Here is a 15,143-nt window from a genome sequence, read left to right as displayed (position 1 = left end):
TTATTGAAGTCTTACATCTCGGATCAGAAGACTCAATGGGAAAAGTATCTACCTTTGGTGGAATTTGCCTACAACAACATGATACACTCTTCGACGGGGAAGGCACCATTTGAGATTATTGAACGTGCTGCGAAGGTTGCACCCTTCCTAAGCACGAAAGATAAGATTTTTGAAGCCCCTGAGTACACGCGCGACTTGGACACGGCCTTTGCCATGGTCCGCGAGGCTTTGCAGAAATCTCAAGAAAGACAGAAAAAGGCAACAGATCACCATCGTCGCGATTTGAAATTGAAGGAGGATAATTGGGTGGTCTTACGTTTTGAGAAGGCACGCCTGAGAAAGAAAAAGGGAAAGGAGAGGCTTTTTCCAAAGCTTAGTATGAGATACTACAGACCTTTCCAGATCTCCGAAAAGATCAATGATATCTCCTTCCGACTGAAATTGCCTCACACTTGGATAATTCACAATGCATTTCATGTGAGTCTCTTGAAACCTTTTAAAGGTGATGTGCCCGAAAAATTGGGAGCCTGATGAGCAACCCGAACTAGAAGAAAACGAGGAGATCCTTGTTCCTGAACAGATTTTGGCACATAAGGACAGAAAGAATAAGGGTAAAGTGAGAAGGCGGTTCTTGGTTAAATTCAAGAACTATCTCCCGCACTGGATGCGAAGTGGATGGAGAAGGAGGACCTAGCAGATACTCCTCAGATTGTGAAACTTTAACTTGAAGCTTTTGGTTTAGCATAGTCTACTCCAAATGGAATCTCGAATTGAGCTTGGCCGGAGATCTGGGGCAGTGGGTTGCACAAGAGGGGAGTTACTCCGCTCCTTTGTCAACAGATGCCTCGATTTTTGAATACTAGAGTCACTAATGTCTCTTTGAGCTTCAGGGATACTGAGAGCTAACAGTATTCTGTTGTATGACTTGATGAAATGGAATTCCGGATAACATGAAACTGATTTGTTCTTGACTTGTTTAAGTGCAGGAACTAATAGATAAAATGACTGCAGCATTTTGGTCTGAATGATCTCAATAGACATGGTTGCAATAGGGATTAGTCAATCGGGCATCTATGAGGTCCTGAGTGGATCTAGATGCGATTTCTAATTGCATTGCCGATAAATCATGGTCCAAAATTCGAATGAATGTTGAATGTGATTTGTCATGTGATGTCAAGTGATGTGACTGTTGATTGGCACATGTGCTAGATGTGTGTTCCTAGTGCGTCGGTACTAACAGGCGTAATCAGCGGGTAATCAAGGGCGATTACAATGCTTTCAAGAGGGGGGTATGTCACAAACAGGTGACGTGGCATGATAGGGTTGCAGACCAGGCATTCACACACACTCTCTCTTGGTCATGGGGAGCCCCGGAAATGATCTAAAAAGCTGACGTGGCTAGCTGTACGGCAACTCCGGAAATTGCGGAAAACTTGCCACGTGGGAGCTGTACGGACCCCGCAAATCGCGGAGCATTTTGCGACAGATGGCGCAGCTTTGGACTTGCTTTTTGCTACGCAATTCAAGAGAGAGAGCTCTTTTGTTTGTTTTATTTCCTCTCAAGAGAGAGCAGTGTGACATGAAACGTTTCGTGGTTTCGGTCGTTTCGGGGTTTCGAGGTTTTGAAATGTTTCGTTTCATAGCGTCAAAAACATGAAACGGGTTTCATAAACGACATTAAATTATATATTAATAAAATATGATAAATACGTATACAATGTAGCACACATGACTCTAGACTTTAATGTACACGAGAGAGAGAGAGAGAGAGAGAGAGAGAGAGAGAGAGAGAGAGAGAGAGAGAGAGAGACGTGCTCACTGCTTAGAAGCGACTTCAAGCGAGCACGATCAAAGAGATGTTCAGTATTGATGAAAGTTAAAACATAGCCACTAGTTTCATGAATCATAACTGATGCATCATTGATTCATTTAGCAAAGTACTTCTATTGAACAAAGTTCAAACTTAATTCAATGTCACAAACCATAAGTTTTAGGGACCACAATCATCTGTTAACTCCTCAAAAAAAAGAAAAAAAGCCCCAATTTTAAATGTTTCATAAAAAATGCCTGTCCGTTTCATGTGTTTCGGCAAAACGTTTCATAGGTTTCGGGGTTTCGAGGTTTCATCTGCATGAAATGCGTTTTTATGTCACACTGAGAGAGAGAGAGAGAGAGAGAGAGAGAGAGAGAGAGAGAGAGCTTATGAGAGGCAGAAAGCTTTTGCTTTATTTTACAAGGCTTCTGATTTCAGCTTTTGGGCTCTACTTTCAGCATCCCTTGTAAGATCTATAAATTAATGGCTTGGCTACTCACTTCTCAAAGCATCTGGACGGAGAGTCTGAGAGTGAGCGCCCGGCCACTCGCTTGTACTTTGAGTTGAAGATTAATACAAAAAGAAATACCGAAAGGGGCGCCAGTCTTTGGGGCCAATATCTCTAGGCAAGGAACTCCGTCGGGCCAATTGTGAACTGTAAACTGTTTTGAAGTGATTATTTGTGGTGTGGCGGTAGATTCTGGACTTGGAGTGTCCAAGTCTGTTACATCATTCGCATATGTTGAGCTCTGAATGCTCTTCCTGGGATGCCATGGTCAATAATATGGGTATCTTGGATCTATGGGCCAGCACGCACTCTTTAGAGCGGGGTTATACATTTACTCATAATGCTCACTCTGGATATAGAGCACGATTGGATCGCTGCTCTGCAATATGATATGTTTGCATGTGATATGAAGATTGATCGTTCTTTCACCTTATCTGATTATTTTCCTCTTTTGCTCTGGGTCTATTTTGACGCATTAGATGTAGATTTCCCGCTCCTTCGTAAGAGGTTGTTGCATATTAATAATGCATATCTTTCACATAGAGCATTTCAAACTTTGATTGAAGCAGTAATTCCTCTACTTGTCTCTCATATGTTTATTGATGTGGATGCTGCATGGTATCGTTTTGTCATGCGCATCTAGGCAGTCATAAAGGATTATGGTTCATGGTACATGTACCAGTTGAGAAATAAAGTGCAAAAAGATAAGGCGACCTGTCAAGCCTTAGGAAGTATTGCAGATACTAGAAGGCTTATTGATTCAGAACAAGAGGAATTATGCGCAGCTAAAATCTCATTGATGCACATTGATAAGAGAAAACTTGAAAATTGGAAAATTAGATCTAGGCAATACACTTTTATGGATAAAGGTTGTTCATCGAAACAATTCTTTAAGCATTTGCATCATTCGAGGACATTTGCCTCTATCAAAAGGGTTAAAGACGAGGCTGGGCAATGGACGACCAAGAAAGGTCAATTGGCGGACTCAATGATGGATTATTTTCAACGAGTTTTTGCCGAGCCTTAGGCTCCCTCGAGTGAGGTTTTACAAAGCCAAATACTTATTGTTGTCTTATGTACATCCTATATTGACAATGAATGATGTAGCTACCCTTGAGGCCATTTTTACTGAGGATGAGTTGCACAACAGTTTGTTGCATCTTGGTCGTTGGAAATCACTTGGATGGGACGGGGTTACGGTTGAATTTTCCGTTCGCTTTTGGAAATCCCTTAAGCAACCTCTCCTTTTCATGATAAATCATGCATGGACCACGCAATCTTTGCCACAATTGTGGAAAGGACTAGTGAAATTGTTGCCTAAGCAAGCATTGTGTCAATACTTCTTGCATTGGCGTCCAATAACGCTTATGCCAATTGTTTACAAATTGTTGTCGAAAATGATAGCTACACGTGTTGCTGACCATTCGTTTTCCAATATACATCCGGCCCAGTATAGATTTATCCCTCGCTGGCAAATTATGGATAATATTGCTAACGGTTTTATTAAAATTGAGTACGCAAAATATATTGGACAAGATGTGCTTATCATGCAAATTGATATAGAGAAAGCATTTGACATTATTCATTGGGACTTCATTGCTCAGATCATGACGGCTTTAGGCTTTCGGCCCAAGATGCATCGGGTAGTCTATTTTCTTTATAAAAACAGTCAATCTGCAGGAATTCTTGACGGTGAGCTGAAGCGGTTATGGAATCTTGGTCAATCGGTCAGGCAAGGATGCCCTTTAAGTGCCATGTTGTATGCTATTGCTACACATCCTCTATTGTTGTATCTGGACTCCTTAACAGCATCTGGTCGGCTACATGGATTGCAACTACCAGCTCATGATCATTTTGTGGCACAAGCGTATGCGGATGACTCCATGTTTTGGCCTAGAAATCAACCTGAGGATGTTCGTTGTGTTATGGAAGCACTACATATTTAGGGGTTGGCTACAGGTCTGCAAGTGAATTTCTGAAAATTTAAATTGTTGTCGTTGCATCAAATGGATTGGCATGCTATGTTATGGCCAGGTGAGATAGTGAAGCCTGATCAAATTGTGAGACATCTTGGTTATCCGTTGGCTTGGTCGGTTAACAATGCGAAGTTGTTGCAATGGGTTGAGAATAAACTGAGGTCTAAATTGCATTATTATAAATTATCTACTTGGCCGCTCCATGTAAGACTCAGAATAGTGAAGTCTATTTTGGTGGCATATATGCAATTTTTCTTGCCATTGTTGCATTGGCCACCCCGTCATCTTCGAGATTTCATGTCTTGAATTTTGGAGCACTTGTTGTCCACTTCCTCTCACAAAAAAGGCTTGCAATTACTTGCGATGGATAAGCTTTGTACTCCAAAACGTTGTGGTGGTCTTAATATCCTTCATTTGTGTTCTCATGTTACAGGAAGGAAGGCTACTTTGTTGTTGGTGCTGGTTGGGCAAAAACAGCCCTGGACGAAGGTGCTTGCGTTTTTGTGCTCTCATGCGGTTCCACGTCAGCCTTCGGCCGTTGGCAGCCGTCGTATTGGGATGTAGTTTTTGGTAAAGTTGAATCTACAATCCCGGGATGTCCCTTTTATTCCAGTCTAGTGGAAGATTGGAAGTTGGTTACGAGGGAATTGTTGTGGAGTGGTAGAGATGACGCCTGTGGAAATTCACTTCGATTGGAGAGTTTGCATTGGAGTAGAGTTTTTGCCGGACTCTTGTTCAACGCTCTCCTAGACAGGCTTACTTTCTCTCCCTCAAATGTATTGACAGGATAACAGATGTGATAGACGTTGAAGGATGGGTGCTCTCATTCAGACGGGCTGCTCTTACCTTTGGACTTGGGTTATACTACAGGTGCATGTGGGACACCATTAAGGAGTTGGTCAACTCTATATCTCCCATCCCGCCGCTGGTTGAAGACAATCAAATTTGCGATTGGCTCTACGCTGGTTCTTCGATTGGTTCGATATCTGCAAAGAAAGTGTACTATCATTTGCAGTCATCTTCCTGGATCCAAGAACACTATAACAAGGTATGGAATATGAATAAGAGTGTTACTTGGTGGCGGAGTAAAGTTATGAAAGTGTGGCATGCTAAGCTACCTCTCAAGGAGTGATTGTTTATGTGGAGATGTATTGTTGGGGTTCTCCCCACTGGTAAATTATTGCGCTCTAGGAGATTGACCTCTTCATGATGCATTCATTGTGGTGCAGACATTGAGAATATTCCACATCTGCTATGATCTTGTTCTCATACACGACAGTTTGTGGACAGCATCTCTTCAGCTCTTCGCTCGGGTTTCCCTGGCTTACAATTTGGAAAATTTTTCTGGATCTTTGGAGTGCTTCCGCCTTTGCTTCGGTCGTATGCATACTTTTTCGGCTAGGTTAGATTCTGGGTACTATGGCCAGTGTGGAGAGCACGGATTTCCCTCATGTTTCAGCAGATTCAAGTGGAATATGTTTCTTTCTTCAAGATATCTCTTAGACAGTCTCTTCAAGTTGCCTATGACTTGGACGAGCTCCCTGCTAGCCATTACCAGCTGTACTTTGACTGTTTCTGAGTTACAGTTTGTAATACTTTCTATGGGTTTTCCTCGCCTTGAGGTTTCCCATTTGTAATTCAATCTGACCTTACAAAAAAAAAGTGTGTGTGGGTGCTTTACTTTAGGACCCATTGGACACAGTCCTCTAAGTTAGCTGGGGGTTAGGATTTTAATCCTAACCCCTATTTTAAATGCTTGGGCCACTCAGTGAGGAACTATAAGTTGGTGAGAACTTCTTCTGCTTCTGCTAGGATTTAGGGCCCCTCGGCCAAGATCTGCAGGTTGGCTAGGGTTAGGCTCAGGGAACCCTAACCCACAAGGTCTTTAGTGTCTTGACATGTCAGCAGTTTGTGACCACCCCCCCACCCGCAAGGCAACAAGATTAAGTCCAGGTATGATTTGTACCCTTCCGCGTCCATTCAGCCGTTGGCACATACTCTATAGCCATGTGACCAATATTAGTGCATATTGTTTTCCTCCGCTCTTTGTGAACTCAACAGCAAGCAGTGGCTCAAAACTGGTATTTTTCAGCCGACCCTGTCTGAACCCACCCTTACTGAAGATACAAGATATTCTCCATGTTGATGAAGTCTCTATGGAGCTTGCATATTTTGATTTAAAATGAGGTGTATTTGCTGTGCCTGCTTTACTCGCAAGAAGTTTGCGCATACGGCTTCAAAGAGTCCCCAAACACTTCTACAATCTTCTGCTACAGACATAATACCTCCTTGGATCCCTCAACCAGCTTATCCGCAACCACCTCAAAAAGGTAAACAAGTTGCTTCTGGAGAAACTTCCCAAGATAAGGCAAACATAAAGCACCAACAATTCCATCACCTCCTCCTGCTAAAGAGGTGTTCAAAGGAAGTAATGGAGGTTGGCAGCAGGCCACACCCTTAAGACCATGAGAGTCACACATGAACCCCACTCATAGTTGGATTACTTCTGAGGCTTCTAATGGGCAACACAATTCCATTACAGAAATTGCTAGTGTCGGAAGGACTAGGATTATTGTGATTAAAGGAGGTTCTTCCCTTTAAATCTTTTTCTTGATAATGCAAATGCTTCACTTGTACATAGTGCTTATGAGAGGTCATGTTAACGGAGGAAACCAAATTCCTATGCAGATGGCTTCTTGAGACTGCAATTCTCTTTTACCTCTCTTCACACCACACACACACACACACATTGGTAAGCATGTAAATTATTAGTAAGAAACTTCAAGGTGACAGAAAACCCATGTGGAAAAGCAGGATATTCTGTCAACCACTCACACGCATACATACATGCACATACAATGCTCTTCCACTTCTATAAACTCATTTAATGCTCAGATATCAAGTGGGTGTCAAAATCAACATCGCTCTTTCAGAGAAGAAATGTAATGATTGCCAACGAATGTGTTTGAGATATGTTGCCTCGCTTCGAATGAGAGAAGTCATTATTACTACACACATGTTTTAAATAATTACCTCAGTAGATGTGCAACAATCAACAGCTTCCCGTAAGTAGACTCCACGATAAGATTGACCAGTACCTTCATGCAATAGGTGTGAAAGAGGTGGTAAAGTACAATTAATAGTGGAGCCTCCTCTAAAATAAATCATAGCATTGCTCGATGAATAGAACCAATCGAAGCAAATACTCCGATGTGAAAAGGCCCAGATGAGTACAGATCCAAGATATGAAGTGCTAGATCATGCTATAAAGTGGTTCATTTTGTAAGGCAATCAGAAGCTAACCGGTAATCCCGCTACGGTTGAGTTGAACTTGATAAAACACAGCTGGCCTACCAAGGGACTTCTGTAGATATTGATAAGTGCTGAAAAAAAAAGAAAAGGAAACCATAGTAAGTGCTTTCCAGTAGTAAGTTCCACTGTAATAAAGAGTTGAAATGATCACCACACAACACCACCATATACCCATCACAATTGCACGCAAGTAATTATGAAGGATACACTGCAGTGTGATCTAAGAACTGAATAAAAACAGTTTTTCATCACTTCCTGTTAGATATTCTGTATTAGCATACCCTAATTACATCTTGTATTTTAACCTCCTTCCTACACTGCACAGTGTGAAGACCTACTTCTACAATAGTTTTTAGAATAACTATTATCCTTGGTCTGTTTAATTGCTTCTGAAGAGATCATAATGTAGCTCCTTGAAAACTCAAAAGGCAAGATTGGCAATACGTTTATCTACCCGTTTGATATAAAACATGCCAGGGGGCTTACTTGATCACAGTATTCTGTCCATTCTTAGTTTAAAAACAGGTCATAGTTCTACACCATCTAAAGTACAAAATTACAACCCAAATGATCAGAGCCAACAGGAATGGCATATGAAGGTACCACTGCAAGTAGATTCCCCCCTTTTCAGCAAGAAATCAAAATCTCCACCCAAATAGAGAGAGATGGGATCAAAATATCTATGAGTGGATGTAGTTACATTCTTATTTGTCCCACTGGTGTAAAAAAAAATTGTGTTTACTCACTTTCAAAATTTCAAGGCTATGGCTGAAAACATGATGAAGCATCAAACTCAGCATAAAGCCAATATCGCTAGACTAGCTCACAACTATGGGAACCTACTCTATTCTTAGTCATGCCATGACGTAATGTATGCACTTGTATTATAGCTTAGGTGGTGTACCCCTTGTACATGCATATATATCTCTTGATCTTAATGAAAGCGACACGCCCCTACAGAAACATGAGCGGACACTCTGCTGCAGCTTGTCCACCATTAATGTTGAAAATGGCCACAAAGATATCTCATGCCAACCACTGCAGGTGAGCTTTTACACAATCAAGGAAGCAAACAAGGCACGCAGAGGCAATCAAAAACTGTCCCAATAGAAGGAATGTTGGAATGTGGTTATTGGAGATCTTGCAATTATAAATCAAGGCGAAACAGGTCCATAAAGGAGGGACAAGTCAGAGCCAAAGTGGCATCCATGAACCCTAGGCTCATCCAAGTCTGGCAAATGCAAATGTATTTTACACTAAGTCAGAGAAATGAACCAACCGGCTGCACAAGCAGAGGTGGACAGTGGGGAGCAAATAAAAAACCACAGAAGGAAGTGAGATTGCCAGTTGCAATTAAGCCATATGGTGGGCTTAGGAGGAACACAAGGATAGGATTGGAACTTGGACAGTGGTGGGCTTGGTTGAGAGCAATGACAAGAGCATGCGTAAACAGGAAACACAGATGCTGAGGACATCAAGGAATACCAGATGGTTGAGCAGGACATAAAAAGTAGCATGAAACAGAAGAAACAAGTAAATGATGAGAGTATCATTCTCAGTGATGCTAATCACACCAACAATGGCATTTCCATCACTTTCTTCCCTTCCATCCATCAGAAAATCAAGAAGTTACTTACAGATCCAGCTGCAAAAGTTAGAATGACCAGTGAATAAGTTTAAAGGAACGAAACAAAAATCAAAGGCAAAAAAAGCTACCAAAAGGGAAGGAAAGGAGAGCCCATAGCTACTCAGCAAGTAGAGATCCAAGAGTTCCAGTAAGTCTATAGACAATAAAACTGCATTTTTCCTATTTTCGCTATCTGTGGTTTTACAGTTTTCACAAAGGCTGGTGATGAATCATACATAACAACAGAAAGAGGGAGGTAGTTTAATGTTTCACGAACAAGCCTTTATCAGATCAAGTGTAAGGGACCTCTATGGCTATGCAGACCTGCTAGAAATAAATAACCTTGTAGTACTGGAAAGCCCAGGTTGACAACCTGATATATTTACGTTACAGACCTTCATCAGAATCTACTAAATTCCGCATTTTAAAATGAGGTCTGTGTCTTCGCCTTGTTCCAATATTATTGACTCTTTCAATAAACAAACGAGTACCTTATCCCTTATGTCAACCCATCACAAGAAAGCTTAAATATGAACCTGTCTACTTGAAGCAAGCCAAAACCAGCTGTTAAAATATCTTCTGTATTATTGCTTGTGGGCATTGCCGTATTCTCCAATGCTTTCCGCACTACCCAAGGGCTTATAGATTGGCCTTCCGCCTGTCAATAATGTGAGTCAGTTACCCCCAAAAATAGTTGACAATTTTTTTCACATACCTGCAATTCAAAACCCACACCACTCTCTTCCATATAGACATTATATTTGGCATTGATGCCCAGCCAGGGACCCTTTCAGTGCAACAACAGAGCGATAATTTAGACCTGAAAGGCATATACCTTTAATGCACTAAGTACAAGGGCAATGCCACCACATGCACATGGTGAAGACATGGATGTGCCGTTCATTAACATACGACACTGAAGGGTCCACTGAGGAACTGGTGCAATGGCTGCTCCAGGAGCACTCAAGCATACACCTACATCCCCATCTGCTGTAGGACCTCTACTTGACCTGAGAACTCAAATCAAAAGTTCAGGAAGAAAACTAATACCTTTTTGTTGCCCAAAACATGCCACAACAGCACTTGTTAGCTCTACATTAGCTATGCTTCTTGCATGAAAAAGGCTTCAAGAATTCCATATACAAAACCATTAACAACAGCTCAGATTTTGAGTAACTCACCACGTGTATTGTAGCCCTTCTATGGGTGGCTCTACTATTGAGTGCGCAGAAACAGCCATTGCTGGTGACACGTAAGCTCCAATTCCTATTATAGATGACGAAGTCCCTCCTGGAGCACCAACTGTGTTTAAAGAGGGTCCAGCATTACCAGCGCTACTGACAAAGATGATTCCATGCTTGTTGACAGCCTGATTATCCGAGAGAAGGCAGGCAGATTAGATAAAAGATATGGAGCCACAGCATGGTTATGTAATATCAAAAGTTACTGCAACTGACATAAATGTTTCACACATCATTGTGATCCCCACCCATTCTCCTTTTGTCAAAAAAGAAAGCCACACTTAAAAGAAGAATTTCAAGGACCTACTTAAGAGGAAATTATCGTTTCAGTTCAAGAAGAGACAAATACGCTACTGCCTACAAGGACTGTCATTGATCCAATGAAACAGTATTTCATGATACATAACCTCTTGCAGATAGTTCCTGCGGTGCTCAAAACACCAGTAAAGTTCCCTGGACAAGGTGGCACTTGTGGAACTTTGGTATCATTAATTCTTTTGATAAGGAAACAAAGATGTCTACATGCAAGCCTTTACACCTAAGGGTTCTACCTACACAATCATTCACGATGGAATATAATGTATCTCCAAACTCATGCTCCATGTCAAGCACATGATTCCCATAAGGCTGCAGCTAAAAGTTTCACGTGTTCTCTTAAGCAAAATGTTTGAATTGGCCCTCAAACAGCTTTGTTAAGACTTCCTAAAGAAACAAAAATCTCACCTCATTGGCAAGTTCAACGAAGCGTCCATAGTCAGGCGTAGAAGTTGGCTCCCCATAGCTCATATTGATAAGATGACACTTATTCTGCATAGAATAGAAGCAAATTAGATTGAAAACAGTTGTACATTACTCTGGCCAGACCATTCGTGTGTACAAATTGAAAAGAAAAGTCTGTAAGCTGTTAGTAGAACCTCGATAGCTGCAATCAATGCTCGTGTAAGACCAGTCCCTGTTTCCATTGAGCCTAATCGGGAATCTCCAATTTTGCATGATATCAACTGAGCACCCGGGGCAACACCACAAAATAATGGTTCCTGTACCTCATCACGACGGCCAAAACTGAGTAAAAGTATTTAAGCAGACTATTCAGCCAGAAGCACCCTTCTAAGCTAAGAGTCTCCTAAAAGCTGACCTCAGCATGATAGGCAGCAGTAATTCCTGCCACATGAGTGCCATGAGGAGAGCAATCCGTAACAATGCTCAGAATGTTTCCATTGTCATAAACATTTGTCACAAATGAACAAGCGTCAATGCTGCTGAAGATTCCATATTTCCGTTCAAGCCTATCCAAAAAACAGGGCATGGCAAGCACTATCAAAGAAATATCACAACTGTCCAAGCCTTAACAACCCCTTCATTCTTTGCTGGAGAGCTTTCAAAACAAGCCTGACAATGTCTGTGCACAACACACACACTAACCTGCACAAATCCAAATGCCTTCTTCACAGATTGTTCGCATCTACAACTAAATATCGAGAAACGCTTCAGCCCGCATCATTGCTTTACCAACCCAAAAACAAGCTAGAGTTGAACGCCCAAGAAAAGTTGCTGTTTAATTTTCCAACAACAGAGAACAGAGGCCCTAAACCAAGTTATGGGCTAGCTTGCCAGTAAAAATTGCCAACTTGGCACCAGCTAGGAAAAGCTGGCACGCTGGCGGACTTCACCCTTCACACCCTTGGGCCTTTGCTCAGAAAGTCCAGACAGGCATAACTCAGCTACTACTTCCATTCAATCAGGATAGCAATCCACCCCATCTCAACTCTGCTTCACAATGACCATGGCTCACAAGTTATGGAAGGGACACCCAAAATTCACTAATCTCTGTGTAGCCAAAGATTTTTCCAAAAGGCACGGTAATGTTACACATCGGACCTCCTTGAGAACAGAAAGTTTGCTATGCACATGCAGGTGTCAGATTCCAGAGGACATAATAGTTGAAGCGCGTGCAGCATGCTAATCGTATCAGGATCCGGGTGTGAATGCCGACTTTTCTCCACCGTAAATACCTCTTGAGACTTGTAGATCACTAGTTCCTCTGGAATTTCTGCATCTGCTTCTTGATGAGGACATCAAGTTCTTGCTTTTTACAAGATGAACTGCAATCCACCATGAATCCTCACACGTGGTGAGCCAAGTTGAAGAGAGCCACTTTCCAGTTTTCAACAAATCATGTCTGATTGTATGAAATCAGATTCTGCAACCAAGGTGATGAAGAAGAGAAAGCTGAATCAATGCCAAGTGGCGATTCTAAGGTTCAAGCTGTGGTGAGATGGTTCAAGGGCCACTTCAGCCAAAGACGTGCATTCTTTGATATGCAGATTTACCTACGATACATTTCAGTCACGTGGATGCAATAACTCATGGAGAAACAACAGAGGCCCCTGTCAGGGATCAGATCTTGCATAGCGCTGATTCTTGGCCAGACATTCAAGATAGATCAAGCATACTTCGTCCCAATCTTTGTTTTCATAGATGTTACTTGGCAAGGATTGTACACACGGATGAGGAACTGATTATCCCTGTTAGCATGTATATAATAGCCATGTGTGTGAACAGGTTTAGGACCGCCGGGGAACTTTTTTCCCTCACTAGGAGGTTTTTCCCCCCCGTGCTTTGTATATACGCTCATCACTCTAGGGCTAACTTACCTTGTATTTGCACACTTAGTAATACATTCTCTGTTGTGTGCCTTGAGCTTCTTCTTCTTCATTTCCAAGCTGTGTGCATTCTTACAACCCTAACTCCAACAATTGGTATCACAGAAGGTTGCATCCTCCCGGACATAAACGACAACGTTGCCAGCACCTTTTGCTCACTTTCTTCTATTTGGTGAGCTTCGGCAAGCGAGATCATAGGTCGATATATACTTTGATTGAGCTCGTGGAGCTTGAAGTGTTCAAAATTTTGATTCAAGCTCAATTTGGCCTCCATTTCCACTTCTATAGGTACTGCGCACGCAATTTCATCCTTTTGTACAGAATTTCTTCCATTGCAAATTTTGCATAACAGGTCTTTGACTGTCACAAAGTAATGACATGGCATGGCCTAAAACACATTGAGCCCAATCACAGAGGGGCCAAATTCCTCGCAAAAGAGGCAGAAGAAGTTTTACCAACTTGCAGATTATGGCCGAGTGGCCCAAAAGGAGTTACGTTTAAAAAACTAACGCATCCCAACTTATGGAACCCGGTCGAGGGGCCTAAACCCTATAAAAATAAAGCTAGGATCCCCAACTGCGTAGAAGTGCTGATGTGGCAGTCTGTACGAACATTCCGCGATTCACACTGTTTATGTGGAAGGCTGTATGGAATTCCACGATTTGCACTAGGAATTTGGAGCACCAACTTTTGGGAACCTAGTGCTTTTGGGACTCAACGCTTTTCATGTAAATGCTTTTGACTAGGCATGGGCCTTTAAAAGTGTGCCAACGGCGTCATCTCTTTGGCAGTTAGCTTGGGAGCATTGCAAGAGAGAAGACCCTCGGACATTGTACTTTCTGAAGCACAATATTTAAGAAATACCGAGAAGGGGCGCCAGTCTTTTGGGCCAGTGCATCTGGGCGCAAAACTCCACCCTGTCGTGTCATCTCTCTCTATTTTCATTTCTGGTCAGCTGTTTCAGTTTCCCTTGCGTGTGTTACTGTAGATTTTCGGCTTGGAGTATCCAAGTCTATTACAATGGTATCAGAGCTCAGACGATTCTTCTTCTAGGAAGGATCCGATCCCTTTTCCTACGGCACACATGGATGCTGGCAATGAATCCAACAGGGAGGAGAAAGTTGTTAATCCTACTCGCCTGAGTAAGAAAACCAACGGAGAATCTACTGGGAGTCGGAATTCTTCCAAGACCTCAAGAGAAGAGTACAGCACTCTTCCACTCCACAACATCGAAAAGATGGAAGCACAACGACACCTTCATGTTGACATCTATGCCAATCAAATGCTCAAATACACAAGGACCCGTAGTATTGGAATTTTCTCGAGAACCATCAACTTGACGAGATTGGCTGCCATTCACTCACCTCTCAAGTCGGCCATGGAGTAGAAATCTAACCCGAGTGCAGACAAACAACGAATGTACTTGCAGGATGATTTTGATAGTGCCATGGAGCAGCAGGTCAACCAAGTTATAGTCTTTAAACGGCTCTCAAAAGAAAAGTCGCACAGCATCCCAGTTATTTAGGTCGGAAATCCACATTCGAAGCAGTTAGCTAATCCAAGAAGCGTGTACGCTTTGAGGATAACCCCAGTTCTAACCCTAGTTCATCTTCGTCTTCAGACAGCTCTAAGAGTTCCTCTTCCTCCAACTCAAGCAAGGAGGACGGAAAGCACCGTAAGCCTAGAAGGACTCGAAAGAGCAAGAGGACAACCTTGCAGATCTGTTCACAAAGGCATTGCCTCGTGAGCACTTCGAATCTTTTTGCAAAGCTTCGAGCTTGCTCTCCTCTGTGGACTGATCATGTCCATAGGGGAAGGCACTTCCCTATACTCCATGTGTCAACTCTCGTTGACCGCATCACTCTCAAGAGGAATTTGTTACCATGTATATGGTAGTGATGTGTGTGAACGCACTTTGGACCATTCGGGCACTTTATTCCTCTTTTCCTTGTGCTTTGTATACACGCACATCACTCTAGGGCTAACTTATCTTGTATTCGCAC

General features: G+C 42.3%; 1 protein-coding gene across 2 annotated transcripts in view; it reads right to left on the bottom strand.

The window, feature by feature from the left end:
• TPP2 (tripeptidyl peptidase ii) overlaps positions 1-15,143 on the bottom strand; it is a 182,669-nt gene that overhangs the window by 95,528 nt on the left and 71,998 nt on the right. For both annotated transcript variants that reach the window (XR_015190167.1, XM_086528335.1), the window contains exons 8-15: positions 11,613-11,763; positions 11,392-11,514; positions 11,201-11,284; positions 10,418-10,605; positions 10,072-10,246; positions 9,773-9,894; positions 7,601-7,680; positions 7,331-7,395 (exon numbers count right to left, since the gene is read on the bottom strand). Coding sequence is in view for 1 of the 2 variants with exons in the window: in XM_086528335.1 (XP_086384461.1) it covers positions 7,331-7,395; positions 7,601-7,680; positions 9,773-9,894; positions 10,072-10,246; positions 10,418-10,605; positions 11,201-11,284; positions 11,392-11,514; positions 11,613-11,763 (988 nt within the window). In the remaining variant the exon portion in view is untranslated. The remainder of the gene's footprint in view (positions 1-7,330; positions 7,396-7,600; positions 7,681-9,772; positions 9,895-10,071; positions 10,247-10,417; positions 10,606-11,200; positions 11,285-11,391; positions 11,515-11,612; positions 11,764-15,143) is intronic.

Source organism: Adiantum capillus-veneris, chromosome 14 (genome assembly GCF_014529385.1).
Source record: "Adiantum capillus-veneris isolate H3 chromosome 14, ASM1452938v2, whole genome shotgun sequence".
NCBI classification, from domain to species: domain Eukaryota; kingdom Viridiplantae; phylum Streptophyta; class Polypodiopsida; order Polypodiales; family Pteridaceae; genus Adiantum; species Adiantum capillus-veneris.
This window is presented reverse-complemented; position numbering and strand designations above follow the sequence as displayed.